Source organism: Pipistrellus hanaki, assembly GCF_964339955.1.
Source record: "Pipistrellus hanaki genome assembly, chromosome: 18".
NCBI lineage: Eukaryota > Metazoa > Chordata > Mammalia > Chiroptera > Vespertilionidae > Pipistrellus > Pipistrellus hanaki.
In genome coordinates this window covers 10,242,158-10,259,610 of record NC_140520.1, presented here as the reverse complement: position 1 = coordinate 10,259,610, position 17,453 = coordinate 10,242,158, and the positions used below count along the sequence as shown (strand labels likewise).

At 46.6% G+C, this 17,453-nt stretch overlaps 1 protein-coding gene across 2 annotated transcripts in view; it reads left to right on the top strand.

The window, feature by feature from the left end:
• Positions 1-17,453, top strand: part of CD101 (CD101 molecule) — a 36,687-nt gene that overhangs the window by 7,007 nt on the left and 12,227 nt on the right. For both annotated transcript variants that reach the window (XM_084866392.1, XM_084866393.1), the window contains 6 exons: positions 1,062-1,442; positions 3,148-3,561; positions 5,280-5,666; positions 10,947-11,330; positions 12,749-13,153; positions 16,445-16,855. In XM_084866392.1, coding sequence (XP_084722518.1) covers positions 1,062-1,442; positions 3,148-3,561; positions 5,280-5,666; positions 10,947-11,330; positions 12,749-13,153; positions 16,445-16,855 — 2,382 coding nt within the window. The remainder of the gene's footprint in view (positions 1-1,061; positions 1,443-3,147; positions 3,562-5,279; positions 5,667-10,946; positions 11,331-12,748; positions 13,154-16,444; positions 16,856-17,453) is intronic.

The window sequence follows — 17,453 nt, the reverse complement described above, 5'->3', positions numbered from 1 at the left end:
CTTTAATATCAACATAATAGTAAACTCATTGTGATTTCTGCAAAATGCTTGATTTTGAAACTGTGTCTATCAGAGGAAATATTACCATTCAATAATGTCTTCTCCTTTAAATTTAATACATGAGATTTCCCCCCAAACATTCCATAGTGGTCCCCAGTGAAAATCTGGGTAAGGGAAGTACTAGAATAAATTCTGATTCCAGATCCTGTGGGACTTGACATTCAACAGTAGGAAGCTTTTTTAAAAAAAAATAAAAAAAAATAAAGCTGTATTGGCTCTTTAAAAAATTACAAGACAAAACCCCCTCCACAGTATAGAAAGGAAGTGCTACTGCTAGCTCGCCAGGTGCTAATTTTAGCCGATCTTGCATCCGATGTGGCCAGGTGCTAATGACCAACCAACCCACAGGAAAAAGCATGGCCCCATGGCAGTGCTGGAGACTGCCTCTCCAGCAATCATGGCGGTGAGAAATGCCACCCAGGAATTAGAGGCTTAGGAAGTACCTGCTGAATCCACCCCCGACCCAAAAAAAAAAAAAAAAATGTACAGGTGAATCATCATACATCATATTTACTTTAAAATAAGTGCACTGCAGATAAACAGATATATTTCATAAAAGGGGCCATGAAATATATCTGCTTATCTGCAGTGCACTTATTTTTTATTACAGCTCATAACGTGCGATCCCAGATATGGGTATTGTAATACAGGGAGCTGCCGAAGGCGGCACGTTGGGAGCTGGGACACTAATCTATTTTTAAAATATATATATATATATATATATATATATATATATATATATATATATATATATAATTTATTTTTTACAGAAGGGAAGAGAGAGGGATGGAGAGTTAGAAACATCGATGAGAGAGAATCATCGATCAGCTGCCTCTTGCACACCCCCTATTGGGGATGTGCCCGTAACCCAGGTACATGCCCTGGACTGGAATCGAACCCAGGACCTTTCAGTCCGCAGGCCGATGCTCTATCCACTGATCCAAACAGGTTTCGGTGACACTAATCTATTTTTATTCCCCTTCCTTTCTCCCACTTGCAAGCTAAGCTCAGCATTGGCCAGAGAGTAGTAACAGTTCAGAAAGGACCGCTGTTTAGGGCTGAAGGTTACCCCGTCAGCATCAGCTGCAACGTCACTGGCCACCAGGGACCTGCGGAGCAGCATTTCCAGTGGTCTGTGTACCTGCCCACAGCCCCGACCCGAGAGATCCAGATCGTTAGCACCCAGGACGCGGGCTTCACCTACTCAGTGTACGCGCCGCGGGTAACAAGCAGGGATGTCTATGTGGAGAGGCTCCAGGGCAACGCCGCCTCGTTGCACATCTCCAAGCTGCAGGCGAAGGATTCTGGTGAATATGAGTGCCACACGCCGAACACGGATGGCAAATACTACGGGAGTTACAGCGCGAAGATGACGCTCATTGGTAAGCCGCACGCCCCCCTCTGCTAGCCAGCCCGAATCCATCGCAACGCCTTGCGGGGTGACATCGCTTTGTATTGTGCTGTTTGCTTTGGCAAAATGGCCCATGCACCTCTCTGGACAGTCGGGGAATTTATCACAAATAGGTATTTCATGTTTACGAAAGCTCTCCATGTTTCCAATCAACTTTGCCTTGAAGATTGAGAGAGTGTGTGCCTTCCCAAGGCATCCCCACAGCTACCCAAAGACTGACAGTAGCCACGGCGTCAGCCAAAGCTTGGAGAGCTCTCATCAGGTTATGTCTTCTCTTAGAGGCAGAATATTAACTTGATAAGAGCTGGCATTAATGCTATAGGTGGTCAGTCGTTCATTTGGGAATGCTTATTTGCAAACTACCATTTTCCAGCCTATTTACCCAAAGAGAGAGAAGGTAATCGTTCTTGTAATTACCACTTGGTCTCTTTGCTTAGAACAGTGGTCGGCAAACCATGGCTCGCGAGCCACATGTGGCTCTCTGGCCCCTTGAGTGTTCTAATGCCACTTCTTCAAAATATACTCGCCCAGGCCAAAAACCGACTTAGGTGCATGGGCCACGAAGTTTCAATTGCACTGTATGTGCAGGCCCGCATGTGGTATTTTGTAGAAGAGCCACACTCAAGGGGTCAAAGAGCCTCATGTGGCTCGCGAGCCGTGGTTTGCCGACCACTGGCCTAGAATATCTTATCACCCTTTTATCAGCCTAGCAAACTCCTACATATACTTCAGGACCCTGTTGAGATATTACCTCTCCTGTGCAACCTGCCCTGACAGTCGCAGGCCGTGTTCCAATTTTCTTTCATCCCAATGCTCTATTCACACCACTATTCTTTTTTTTTTTTTTTTTTTTTAATTGATTTTTTACAGAAAGGAAGAGAGAGGGATAGTGAGTTAGAAACATCAATGAGAGAGAAACATCGATCAGCTGCCTCCTGCACACCCCTTACTGGGGATGTGCCCACAACCAAGGGAATCAAACCTGGGACCTTTCAGTCTGCAGGCTGATGCTCTATCCACTGAGCCAAACCAATTTCGGCCACACCATTATTCTTAGCACTCACCCATTTATGTGGTATCTGGCTGCTTCTGTGACCACCTCCCTCTGAGCTCCAGGAGGAGGGGTTGTTTATTTCAGTCCCTGGCACGAAATAGATGCCACTGATCAAATCTAAGCGTTGCCTTCCCGTAAGCTGAGGCTCTGTCATTCCCTTTGAGGATGGAGAGAATGGTAAGGCACTTTTGTGAAGATATCCCATGTTGGCTCCGAATGGCAGATAACCACAGATGGTTTCAGGACGTTATTGTATAAAGGAGCAGGTGAAGGCCCAAGGAAGGGAAGTGACTTGCTCCGTTTCACGTGGCCAAAGAGGGACAGATTTTGGATTAGAATCTCGGTCTTCTAGCTCCCAGGGCTTTCCCCTTTAGATACGTTATGTCCAAGAAGCAAATTTGGTTACACCCTACGTCACACACGTAAAGTCAGGACCAGCGCCTCAGGGAGCCATTGGCTTTCCTGAGTTCCAACCACCGTATGCACATAGATGCCAACGTCTGCATTGGCCACAGGGAACACGTGTGGCTTCCAAGTGTGTGCTTTTCAGGGCGCCATCTTCCTCTAAACAGGCCAGTCTGACCGGCATTGGGCCAATTACCGTTAATTTGTTTGCTTCCAGTTATTCCAGACACCCTCTCCGCCACCATGCGCCCCCAGACCCTCAGTAAGGAGGAAGGTGAGCCGTTAGAACTCACCTGCGAGGCAGCCAAAGCCACGGCTCAGCACACCCACCTGGCTGTTGCCTGGCACCTGCTGCAGGGTGGAGGAAGCCCAGCCTCCGAGATCATTTCCCTCTCCAAGGATTTCACGCTGCTCCCAGGACCCTTGTTCGCAGAGAGGTTTGCCCGCGGCGCCGTGCGGCTGGACAAGCTGGGGGCCGCCACCTTCAGGCTGTCCCTGGGGAGCCTGCAGCCCTCCGACCAAGGCCGGCTGTTCTGCGAGGCGACCGAATGGATTCAGGATCCGGATGGAACCTGGACTTTCATTGCAAAAAAGCAGACGGATCCAACCACCTTGAGCGTCCAGCCAGCAGGTAATTATCGTCTCAGAAAATGAATATGCTGGCAGTGGGTATTGATGGGATCACTTCTTGTTTTCTTCTGATCTTTTGTTGAATCTAAAAATATTTTCCCTGAAAGCTTGAGTGAATTTTCCTTTCTGTCATCCGGGAAGCATAAATAGAAGAAAGACAGTGAGTGTTGGGCTCTGTCCGCAGGACGGTTTGCATGGGCTAAGGTCTGTTGAACAGTTGGATCGATGGCACAGCCGTATGTGGAAACAGGGTTGTTGCTGTTCTGGGCAGGCTCTGCAAGGACCCTGAGCCTCAGACTTGCCAAATGCTCTGCCCAAGGTCAACCCACTGCCGAGCGGCGGAGCTGGCCTTTGTTTTGTTTTTTTATAACTATGTGTTTATTTTTGTGGTTTTTTAAAATATATATTTTATTCATTTTTTTTACAGAGAGGGATAGAGAGTTAGAAATATCGATCAGCTGCCTCTTGCACACACACACACACACACACACACACACACACACTGGGTTGTGCAACCAAGGTACATGCCTTTGACCGGAATTGAACCTGGGACCTTTCAGTCCGCAGGCCAACGCTCTATTCACTGAGCCAAACCGGTTTTGTCTGGAGGTGGCCTTGGGAATCAGGTGTGTCACAGACACTTGGGCTGCAGAGTCGCTGTAGATTGCATCAGGTGGCATTTTCTTATTTTTGTTGCGATGGTAAATAAGAATGTTTTCTTAAATTTCTTTTTCTAATAGTTTGTTGTTAGTGTCTAAAAATGCAACAGATTATTTTTGGAGGTTGATTTTTTTTTTTTTTTATATCCTGCAAGTTTACTGAAATTGTGTATTAGTTTTAACAGTTTTTGAGTGGAGTCTTTTGGAGTTTCTACAGATGATTTTACTTCTTTTTTTTCTGATTTGGATGCCTTTTATTTATGTATTTTTCTGAATAATTGCTCTGGTTAGGACTTTCGGTACTATGTGGAATAGCGGTGGCAAGAGTGGACATTCTTGACTTACTCCTGATCTTAGAGGAAAAGCTTTCAGCTTTTTATTGTTAAGAATAATATTGGCTGTGAACCTGTCATATACCACGTGCTTTTAAAAAAATTATTATTATTATTGATTTTTTTTATAGAGAGGAAGAGAGAGGGATAGAGAGTTAGAAACATCGATGAGAGAGAAATACCAATCAGCTGCCTCCTGCACACTTCTCACTGGGGATGTGCCCGCAACCAAAGTACATGTCCCTGACCGGAATCGAACCTGGGACCTTTCAGTCCGCAGGCCGACGCTCTATCCACTGAGCCAAACCAGTCAGGGCCACATGTGCTTTTAACTTAGGAAAACTCCACTGGATACTCTCAGCCAAAATATAGAGCAAAAATAAAAAAAATAAAATCACAATTTCTAGTAATTCAACATAGTATAAAATCTGACATATTTTTTTTCATTTAAAAAACACATCGCTACATACTGTATACAGCCATACACACATCCTGCTTAATAGGGTTGCATTTGGAGGACAGGTATGCTGTTCTTTCTGTGTGATTTAAGAAATAGGCAAGGGCGTTTTTGATGGTAGGCATTTCTCCTGCCTACCTCCTCCTCAGGATTGAACCCCAACATGGCATTCACTCCTTGCACTGTCCTTCTGGGGCTGCCATCTCTCTCTGCTAGCGAAGGGACTGAGGCGGTGGCCTCTCTAACTACCTGCCTTGCGTTTGTTTCCTAGTGAGAGATTTTCAAGTCAACCTCACGGCCGAGGGCACGTTCACGGAAGGGAAACCCTTAGAGCTGGTGTGCCTGGTGCTGGGCGGTGGCCGGGACCCGCAGCTTCAGGGCGTCTGGTTCCTCAACGGCGTGGAAGTGGCCCGCGTCGGCGCCGGTGGCGTGCTGGGCCTGAAGAAAGACTACAGCGAGAGAGCAAGTCGAGGACAACTCCAGGTTTCTAAGTTGAACCCCAAGGCTTTCTCTCTCAAGATCTTCGCTGCGGGCCCAGAGGATGAAGGCGCCTACGGATGCGCTGTGGCCGAGATGACGAGGGCTCCGCTGGGCTCCTGGCAACAGCTTCAGAGAAAGCAATCCCCGGACCGTCACGTGCACCTGAGGAAGCCGGCAGGTAAGTGAAGTCAGACCAGGCCCGGCCGGGCTGCTTTCAGATCCTCTCCTTCGTTAGTGTAGGCTGCCTCGGGGGCACGGTGGAGAGAGATCTCCTGAAGAGTCAGGTGTCAATCAGGCCATTTTGTGGGGAAGAACAGAAAAGCACCAAACTCACCAAAGACCTGAGCTCTGTTCTTTCTTTCTTTCTTTCTTTCTTTCTTTCTTTCTTTCTTTCTTTCTTTCTTTCTTTTTTAATTTAATATATTTTTATTGATTTCAGAGAGGAATGGAAAGGGAGGGAGAGAGAGCAACATCAGTGATGAGAGAGTCACTGATCGGCTGCCTCCTGCACACCCCCTGCCGAGGATGGAGCCGGCAGCCCGGGTATGTGCCCTGATGGGAATCGAACTGTGACCTCCTGGTTCATAGGTCGGTGTTCAGCCACTGAGCCATGCTGGCTGGGCCCAAGTCCCGTTCTCGAGCCGTTATATGGGTCATGACCGTGGATGCTCCGCTCTCTTTCTCTAAATCTCCACTTCCTCAAGTGTAAAATAATGACATACAATTAGGTCCTTTCTTGCTATCCTAGATCCTTTGATTCTATTTGCTGGCAGCCCTAATTTTACACATTGGCTTTTTCTTCAAGCCGAGAGCACCTGAATGGAGCCCTCTGTCTTCTGTAGTTGTGTGTGTGTGTGATGTGAGTAGGTTAAGAGGAAAAAGCTCCACTTTGCTTCTTCCTGGGAATGAACACCCACATTACACCCCACACTCCTCCATCATTCAGGCGCCCTTTGTCAAGCCTTGATTATCTTAACCAGCCATAGGGTCCAGGTCTAAGTCTTTTTTTTTTCTTTTTCTTTTTTAAAATCATAATTCTGTACCAAAGCATGGCTCACCAAAGAAATGAAGGGAGAAATGGTAGTACACAGGCCCTGCTCCCTGCACTTTGCTGTGATGTGGGAAGATGTCTGTCTAATGGGTCTGAGAATCTGTAGGCATGAGATTAGAAAGGCCACTCAGCTCTCACTTCACTTGTGGAGGTTGGATGGCCTTAGACATGTTTAAATAGTCAGTGCTTTTGTGTGGAGAGAAAGTGGATAAATATGCAATTAATACAGTGGTCCCTCGGTGTCCAGGACCCCTCACAGATACCACAATCCATGGATGCTCAAGTTCCTTATATAAAATGGCATAGTATTTGCCTATAACCTGTGCACACCCTCCTATGTACTTTTTAAATCACCTCCAGGTTACTTATAATACTTAATGCAATGTAAATATTATGTAATTCTGTTTTTTACATAATTCTGTAATAACAGTTGTTATTCTGTGTTGTTTAGGGAGGAATGACAAGGAAAAAAGTTTACAAATACCACCTTCTTAGGCCTAACTCCATAGTACACATCAAGTACAGTAATAACGTGTGTGTGTGTGTGTGTGTGTGTGTGTGTGTGTGTGTAATATTTTCAGCCCACAGTTGGTTGAATCAGCAGATGAGGAATCTATGGTTGTAGAGGGCTGGCTGAATTAGGATCCTCTGGGCTGAGTATTATATTCAAAGTCTAGAAAGATTAATTTTGCCTGAAAACAAAAACCAAAAGCAAACGAAAAGTTAAGACATCCTCGTTGTACTTGCTCATGGGAGACATCTAGGAATGAAGACACAGAAGCGCTGGCCTCGAGTGGCAAGCCAGGAAGTGCGTTGGTGTTAGTTTTCACACCAAACATTTCGTTTAACTTTCTAGGAATCAAGGAAAAGGATGTGGGCGGTTTACATATTTACACAGAGCTAAGCCTCTGCTTTGTGCATCTCAATTTTCCCCAGAGCGTATCTGTGACCTTTCTTAAGCCCAGAATGGGGAATCGGTGCCAAAGGGCCTATCGGTGTATTTCATGGTCTGCAGAGCCTAAGCTTACCAGTAGGGTGGTCTTCTAAAGCTAAACACAGTCCTCTGTGCAGGCTAAAGCCCAAAATGGGCCCGATATGGAGAAACAGAAAGAGTATTTAGCATATTTATTAAGGATCCTATTGCAGACGAAGTTTTAAAAGCCAAGCCAGCCCTGGCCGGTGTGGCTGAGTTGGATAGAACGTTGTTCCGTTGGTCTGTACCAAAAGGTGGCAGGTTCGATTCCCAGTCAGGGCACATGCCTAGGTTGTGTGTTCCTATGGCAGGCAACCGGTCAATGTTTCTCACATCTATGTCTCTCTCTCTCTTTTCTCCCTCTTCCCCTCTCTCTAAAAAATCAATTAAAAAATAATAATAAAAATCAAGCCATTATTTGAAATAGGAGCAGAGTTGTATCCTTCTATGAGCATTTTAAGCAGAAGGAGGAGACTCACTACTGAAACTGGAAAAGTCAGGCTCAGTGCTACCTGTCACTACCAGAATCAATACAAGGACTGACTCTTTGTGGGCGCTTTATTCAGACGGCCGTGATCTGAGAAGACGCAGGCTATGTATCCTAAAAAGTCCACCTTACATCTCATTTCAAGCCACCCTTTTCATAAGGAGAAAAAAATTGTAGGTAAAGGGCTTAGAATTCAGGAGAAAATAGGTAAGGCGTTTGGAATTCAGGAAAAAAGGGTTCATCAGATAAAAGCTGCAGCCCAGTGATTTTCTGAGATTCCCCTTATCTGCATCCTGGAGAGGGGACCTTCTCTCCCTGCAGCTCAGTGTCTGGGATACAGTCTTGTCTTGTCGCTTACAGTCCTCCCGAGACATGAAGGTAGAGTTGCTTGCGGGTCTTCTGAAGTCAGGGCAGGTCTAGTCCAGTCCCTGGAACAATAGCTTTCTACATGCATTAGTTACCATAATGGTTATATTAGAGTAGTGAGATTATGAGCAATCATTTTCTCTCTCATTTCTAAGCTTCAGTTATGACTATTTTTAACTTGCCAGAAATGGAAATATAATCATGCTTCTAATACCCAAAATTTGGAAACAAGTTTCCAAATGTATAAAATATATATAATTCTGCCTTTGTAACTTATATACATCTATTATAATAAAAGCATAATATGCTAATTAGACCGGATGTCCTTTTTTTAAATATATTTTATTGATTTTGTACAGAGAGGAAGGGAGAGAGATAGAGAGCTAGAAACATCGATGAGAGAGAGTCATCGATCAGCTGCCTCTTACACACCCCCTACTGGGGATATGCCCGCAGCCAAGGTACATGCCCCTGACCGGAATCGAACCTGGGTCCCTTCAGTCCCCAAGCCGACGCTCTATCCATTGAGCCAAACCGGTCTCGGCCGGATGTCCTTTTTTTAAAAAAATATATTTTATTGATTTTTTTCAGAGAGGAAAGGAGAAGGATAGAGAGTTAGAAACATCAATGAGAGAGAAACATCGATCAGCTGCCTCCTGCACACCTACTGGGGATGTGCCCACAACCAAGGTACATGCCCTTGACGGTAATCGAACCTGGGACCCTTCAGTCTGCAGGCCGACACTCTATCCACTGAGCCAAACCAGTTTTGGCCGGATGTCCCTGATGACCTTCTGGACAAAGCCGGGGCAAAGCTGGGACAAAGCTGCAGCGGCAGCAGCAGCAGTGGTGGCAGGGGCTGAGGCAGAGGCCAGGGGCCAAGGCCCTTGCACAAATTTCATGCATCGGGCTTCTAGTGTGTGTGTGTGTGTGTGTGTGTGTGTGTATACAGCAGAAGACTGAACTACGTCCACAGCAGGGAAGAACAATTTGCAAATTCAGTTAGATGCTATTCAGATTTCCAGCACCAGTTCTTTTTCATTTTCCTCCTTTGGCTCTGAACCACCCTCTTTTCACAAAGTGTCTATTATAACATACTGACGCTAACAGCTAACCTTCACTGGGCACTTTCCCTTGCCAGCGAGGCGAAGCCCTTCGCACGTGCCATTCATTTAGTTCTCTCAACAATGTGAGAAGGTGGGTGCCGTTATTACCCTTATATTTACAGCAAAGAAAGCTGAGGCTCACAGAGGTCAGCTATGTTGCCCAAGATCATTCTGACTCCAGAGACCTGGGCCCTCAGCCTGAGGCTGGACTGCCTCCGGTGCATGAGCTCCTGAGCTCTCTTTGCTTTGCCTACGATGCACCCAGGACCAGGGCTTGCACAGGAAGTGGCTGTTGAGTGAATGTCTGCATTCCTACACATCTTGAATTTCCCATCTGGGAGCCAGATTCGCATTTACAGTTTGACACTGTAATTTAAAAGAAGGATCTCCCTTCAGCCAACACCACATATATATTACATGTAATTTGAAAAAGAGAAATATATCTGTACATATGGGTTTTCCCCCAAGTAATTGTTTTTAATGGGAGTATTGTGAAGAGAAATCCTATTAGCAATACTCCTTCCCTGTTCAAAACACATGCTAGTTAGGGGAAGGTGAGTAGGGAGAGAAAAGGTCATTTTAAACTGTGCTAGGCCAGCCGAAACCGGTTTGGCTCAGTGACTAGAGCGTCGGCCTGCGGAATAAAGGGTCCTGGGTTCAATTCCAGTCAAGGGTATGTACCTTGGTTGTGGACACATCCCCAGTGGGAGGTGTGCAAGAGACAGCTGGTCGATGACTCTCTCATCGATGTTTCTAACTCTCTATCTCTCTCCCTTCCTCTCTGTAAAAAATCAATAAAATATATTAAAAAAATAAAGTAAAATAAAAAATAAACTGTGCTAGTCTGAATTCCAAAGAACTAAAAATTTAAATAAACACAGCTTCGTTACTTTCAGGGTCACACATTCCCCCTAATGAATTTAACAAAATATTGCCAGATGTTTTCCAACCAGACGTTCTGAAGGAAGAGCTGATTTAACACACTGCTAACAAGAGGGCACATTATCCGTTGTTTAAGTGTAAACAGACTCCTCTAATATCCTTTCTGCTCTCTTGTTTCCACCTTTAAAGCATTCAGCAAGTCTTTTTTTTTTTTTTTTTCTGAGGTGGTACAGGAGCAAGCAGCCTGGTCTCATTTGTCACTAACTAGTCACGTCCTAATGAATGAGATCTCACTGTGATTTAGAAAATATTTCATTTCCTTGAAATAATTTTTTTCTTGCCCAGCTGGTGTGGCTCAGTGGTTGAACCAGGAGGTTGTGATTTGATTCCCCCATCAGGGCACATGCCCAGGTTGCAGGCTGGATCACCAATGTAGGGGATGCAGGACAGTCCATGAATGATTCTTGCTCATCATTGATGTTTCTCTCCCCCCCCCCCCCCCCCCCCCGATCTCTCTCTCCCTTCCTCTCTGGAATTAATAAAAATATTTTTTAAAAGAAATAATTTTTTCTTCTAAAACCTGTAATCCACAGCAAGAAGTGTGGCCGTGTCTACCCAGAATAAGCAGCAAGACATGTGGGAAGGAGAGGCGCTCACCCTCCTCTGCAAGGCAGACGGAGCTGAGAGTCTCCTGTCCGTGAGCTGGTGGCATGTGCCACAGGGCCAGACGCAGCCAGAGTTTGTGGCTGGCATGGAGCAGGACGGCACCGTGCAGCTGAGTGCCTCCTATGGGACACCCCCTCACCACAGCCGGGCCAGGCTGGAGAAGACGGACTGGGCCACCTTCCGGCTGGAGATCACCTCCACCACGGTCACAGACAGCGGCACCTACGAGTGCAGAGTGTTCGAGAGGAGCCGGAGCCAGGCCGGAGGCCTGAGCTGGACGCAGAAGATGTCCATCACTGTGAAATCTCTGGGTAAGGGTCAAAGAAATCCTTTTCTGAAATCGTCAGTACCTCTCGCAGTGAGGTGGGGTGGTATCCGATGGGGTCTCATCCTGAGTCCCCTAGTGAAGGTGCGTGTACCAGCACACAGAGCGTATCTCCAAAGTTAATCTCCAAAGTTCACGCCTCTTTATAAAAACCATCTTTTTTTTCTTTCTTTTTTTAAATCCTCACCTGAGGATATTTTCCCACTGGTTTTTAGAAAGAATGGAAGGGAGAGGGAGAAAAAAAAGAGAGAAAAACATCAATCTTACATTGATTGGTTGCCTCCTTCACGTGCCTGGGATGGAGCTTGCAACCGGGGTCCATGCCCTTGAGTGTGATTGAATCCAGGACCCTTCAGTCTACAGGCTGATGCTCTATCCACTGAGCAAACCGGTCAGTGCTATAAAAATCATCTCTCTTTTTTAAAAAAAAATATATTTTATTGATTTTTTAAAGAGAGGAAGAGAGAGGGATAGAGAGAAACATCGATCAGCTGCCTCTTGCACACCCCCCACTGGGGATGCGCCAGCAACCCAAGTACATGCCGTTGACCGGAATCGAACCTGGGACCCTTCAGTCCGCAGGCCAACACTCTATCCACTGAGCCAAACCAGTTTCGACAAAAATCATCTTTTATTATTATTATTATTATTTTAAATATATTCTTGTTTTAATTTTATCAAACTCTTTTTAAAAAAATATATTTTATTGATTTCCCACAGAGAGGAAGGAAGAGGGATAGAGTGCTAGAAACATCAATGAGCGAGAAACATCAATCAGCTGCCTCCTGCACACCTCCTACTGGAGATGTGCCTGCAACCAAGGTACATGCCCCTGACCAGAATCAAACCTGGGACCTCTTGGTCCACAGACCGATATTCTATCCATTGAGCCAAACCATTTAGGGCTATCAAGATCATCTTTAAGGTACAACTTGTAAGTTGTCATTCAAGGCTAAAAAGGAAATCCTGGGAATGGGAGTAGACTCACAGAAGAGATATGCTAAGTGGAGCTGAGTCCCGTACCCTCAGCTTTTGACAGCTGCAGCCCTGGATGACAGTCTGCCGAGCGTGTGCCGAAGGGTGTACTGCACCCGTGGGTGGGGGGAAGGGAAGGGGGCCAGCCACCGACTCAGGGGCAGCTGTCTGAGCAGCCGGCTGGACAGACACTGCCTGTTTGTTGTCTCTGCTGAGGACGCTCTGAGAAGAGACTCAACTTGGGAAAAAGGAGGTCAGCGATCAGGACAGACTGTACTGGGAATCAGCATCTAACCCCCAAATACTTGGTACTCCCCAGGGATGAATGATGGTCCTGTGTGCAGAGGCGGTGCCTAGGAAGCTCGGCGGGTCTGGACTCGGGTTTGATAAACATAATTACAAATTGCGTTTTTGCATTTCTGCCCACAGCGTCCAGTTTACAAGTCAGTCTGATGAGCCGTCAACCGCAAGTGAAGTTAACCAACACCGTGGACCTGGCCTGCATCGTGGGGGCCGGCTACTCCGACCTCCAGGTACCGCTCACCGTGACGTGGCAGTTCCAGCCAGCTGGCTCTCAAGTCTCTCACCGCCTCCTTCGAGTCACTCATAACGGCACGATCGAATGGGGGGACTTCCCGTCCCAGTTCCAAAGGAGGACAAAGATTTCACAGTCTTCGTTCCGCTCTCAACTCTCAATCCACGATGCCACCGAGGCGGAGGCGGGAGTGTATCAGTGTACGGTGGAGGTTTATGACAGAAATTCCCTGCCCACGAACAGCCCGGCGAGGGCTTCTGCCAGCTCTCACCCCCTGAGGATAGTCATCTCTTTACCAGGTAACCACGACTCTGAATTAATCCCTGCTTTTTTTTTTTTTTTTAACCTCACCTGAGAATATTTTTTTCCCTTAATTTTTTAGAGAGAATGGAAGGGAATGAGGGGGAGAGAGACAGAGAGATAGAGACAGAGAGACACACACACACACACATCGATTGGTTGCCTCCCACACATGCCCTGACTGGAGCTGGGGATCAAACCTGCAACCGAGGTCTGTGCCTTTGGCCGGGAATCAAACCCGGGACCCTTGGGTGCGTGAGCTAATGCTCTAACCACTGAACAACATCAGCTGGGCCAATCCCTGCTTTAAAAAGAAAATACTGCCGGGACCGGTTTGGCTCAATGGATAAAGCGTCAGCTTGGGGACTGAAGGACCCTGGGTTCGATTCCGGTCAAGGGCATGTACCTTGGTTGCGGGCATATCCCCAGTAGGGGGTGTGCAAGAGGCAGCTGATCGATGACTCTCTCTCATTGATGTTTCGGACTCTCTATCTCTCTCCCTTCCACTCTGTACAAAAATCAATAAAAAAATATATTAAAAAAGAAAGAAAGAAAGAAAATACTATTTCCACTTTGGGTAAGTTATAGAATTAAAACACGAAATTCCTCTCCCTGTGTTTGTACTGCATATGTCAGCACCACATATAAGCAATATCTAGGCGAACCCTGTGTTAGTATGCACAGAAATGACCATGTTAGCTGTTAAAACATTGAAATAGTTCCACACTGACTGATAATCACGGTTCCTCCATGCTCCTTCTCCATTTTCCACAAGTCCCCAGCTGCCAGCAACCCAAGGGTGCCACATGGCACAGCAGGGACCGCTAGGGTGTGGATCATGTAAATGTCATCAGAATATATTTATCCACTTATTTTTAATGGGTTGATGGATGAGTTAGAGAATTTATGGTTATTGGCGAATATAATTTACCTTATCAGTTCCTAATAGAGCATAGAGGTTAAAAGCAAGACAAACCCAGACCAAGTCCTGCTGTGTCGAGGATTTTCTTTCATGCCTTTCGTTCTCTTAGGGAAGAATGTTCGAGAGCCTTTGAGGTCACCTAGGTCTGACAAGTACTGTTTAGCAGCATAGCTTTGGCCAGGTCACTTAACCTGCCCAAGCCTTGTTAGCTCACCTGGAAACGGCTAATGTACAATATGAAGGCGGTGGCTTCCATAATGTGCCTAGCACAGTGCCCGACACACTGAGCAGATGCTCCAACGGCGTGGCTCTCACTGTTCTGTCTGCTGCTCAGCAATGGTTTTGGTAACGGTCACGTTCTCCTTGTTGATTACCTCATGCCTCAATGTACTTGTCCTTTCTGTGGATTTTGAAATTGTTGGCCAAGCCTTTCTTCTTGAAACTTCTCTTTTTCTTGACCTCATGTTACAAGATTTTCTTGGTTTCCCTCCTGACACTCCGACTGCTCCTTCTCGTTCTGTTTTGCAGAATTCTCCTCCTCCGCTGGTTATTCCCTTTGGGTTGCCTCCTCAGCTTGCTCTCTTCTCATTCTATACACTCTCCTGAAGTGGGCTTATTCCTACCCTGGAGTCAACCTATGTCCTGCCGACTCCCAGACCCATTATTTTGAAAGACTTCTCTTCTGATCTCTGGACACGTCTGTGTAGCTGTCTCCAAGACATGTCTACACCCAACATGTCAAAACATAAATGCACCATTACTATCCCTCCAAAGCTACTTCTCCTCCATTGTTCTTTATGTCCCCATCGCCCACCAGTGACCCACATGCGAAGCCCGAGTCAACCACAACGCCTCCGTGTTCACCTCCTGTCCACACTCCCATAGCACAACCCGCAAGGTCCTTCCTTGATCATGTGGTACATGGTATGTCGCTCCGGCATCATCTCCTTCCACGTTCCGTCTTGAATCTGAACCCCAGCCACACTGAATTACTTGCAGTTCCCCCAATACGCTATGTTCTCTCTCATTTTCAAAGTCTTTGTTCAAGTTGCTTCTTTTGTATAGGATTTCCTAACTCCTTCTCCATCAGTCTAATTCCTAGGAACCCTTACGACTTAGCTTAGAGCTATTTCCTGCAGGAAGTTTCCCTCACTCCCACATTTGGGTGAGGGGGTCCTGGGCTGTGCTTTGGTGGCTACTCCTGCATTCCTCTGTCCTGCTTGGGTGACACAATCCTGTAAGCTCTACGCCCCTGTCCTTGCACTAGTCCTTCCCTCTGGGCTGTGAACCCACCGAGGGGAGGTATCCACAGAGCCTGGAATAGTCTAGCACCATGATCGGCAAACTGTGGCTCACAAGCCACATGCAGCTGTTTGGCCCCTTGAGGGTGGTTCTTCCACAAAATACCACGGCCTGGGTGAGTCTATTTTGAAGAAGTGGCATTAGTTTAAGTTTAAAAAATTTAGCTCTCAAAAGCAATTTCAGTCGTTGTACTGTTGCTATTTGGCTCTGTGGACAAATGAGTTTGCCGACCACTCGTCTAGCACATAACATAGTATGTGCCTAATACATGCTTACTGAAGGAAGACCAGCACCAATAAGCAGCTACAAAAGTAGAATCAGCGATGTCAACATGAAGTTAGAATAAGATCTGGAAGCCAGGCTTTATCATTCATCCTTCTGACAAAGCAGAAAAGCTGTTGGGGTTATAGGATAGTTGATTCCATGTGTGTGATATTCCCACAACTGAGTGGCTGCAAAGAGACATATAAATCTTTTCTCTTTTTGTCACTCCATGGGTTTCTTCCTTTGAGACGCACAATTTTAATAGCCCACATACAACTTCCTTTTGTTTACCCATGTTTGAAGGCAGATACCATTAGACCGGCAAATGGTAAATCCAGGAGTACGCTGGTTAGTGAACACACAAAGAACTTTCTCTCCCTTTGAGCTATAAAGGCTACAGAAGAGAAGATGTCTGTGCTTAAACACTGAGGCGCTAGCTATCCTGTAGAAGAGATTGGGCTTTTCTGTATGACTGTTCCTTACTGTCCCACCCGCCTGTCCCCTCCCCCTGGGCAAGGGTAAAAGCAGGACCAGGGGATAGAGGTTGTGGAAAGGTAAAAACTCACCTTGATATCAGAAAGAATTTTCTAGTGGCAGAGCTGTCTGAAGATGGAATAGGCCGCTTTGTCAGGCAGTGAGTTGTCGGAGGTTGAGTGAGCCGTCGGTAGGGCTGCTGGATGTTCACACCACTGAAGGATGTTGTGGTATGGCTCTAGTTGGCCTCTTCGTGTGTATCTTCTGCCTTGAAATTCTGTCTTCCAACAAAGTAAAACATGTATCTGTTTCCACCCTTTTCATTTAGAGAGCAAGCTAACAGTGAATTCCAGCAGTCAAGTCCAAGAGCTTGCCATCAACTCCAACACCGCCGTGGAATGTAGCGTCTTATCCAGGACCCCTGGGCACCTGCCGCTGGCTGTTACTTGGTACTTCTCGCCCATTTCCTCTAATGCGTCCTGGCTGAGGATCCTGGAGCTGGACCAAACCAACGTTGTCAAATATGGGGATGGATTTCATACCCCTCGGAGGAAACGGAAATTCTACGCCGAGAAAGTTTCCCCTGACACGTTCCGGCTACACATCCTGAACGTGGAAGACAGCGATCGGGGCAGATACCGCTGCGCGGTGCAGGAGTGGCTCTTGTCTGCCAATGGCACCGGGTACAAGCTTGGCGAAGGGACATCGGGCGTGACAGAACTGGAACTCAGGCCCACAGGTAAGCTTGTGAGCGTCCTCACACGTCTTTCTGTAGGATTGTCATCTTCTCTCAGACAGCTGTTCTTCAGACTGATCCCATGAAGGTAAAAATAGGACCTAGAGTCCTAGGAATAATGTCCTTCCTACACAATGATGGTAGGACCCAGGAACCCGCCGGGGAGGGTGGGGAGGGTCACCTAAGGTGAACCAATCTGAGGATTCAGGGGCTCGGAGGGGAGCAAGAGTCCTTTGATTGGTTTGCCGAGCAGCCTGGCAGCCTGTCCAGGCAGCTACCCAGGGTACCATATCTTCAGATCTCTACTAGTATAATAACAAGCCTGTGTCATTCCGGTGGGGCTGTATTGTAATTTGGCAGAGAAAGAGTAATATGAAGCATATTTCTCCCACTGTGAACAGAAACTGTACAACTCTGCAGGGATGTGTGCAGAAATTGCTTTTCAACATTTGGCTGCCTAAACACAAGGCGAGGAAGAGTAGTTAGCCGTTGGAATGGCTTGCTGAGGGGATCTTCTCTTCCTCGGGAGATCTTTAAAAATGTAATAGGAGTTCCACCATTGCATTGGTCGGAGAGAGCTGTGGTCCGCGCGTGGGCAGGG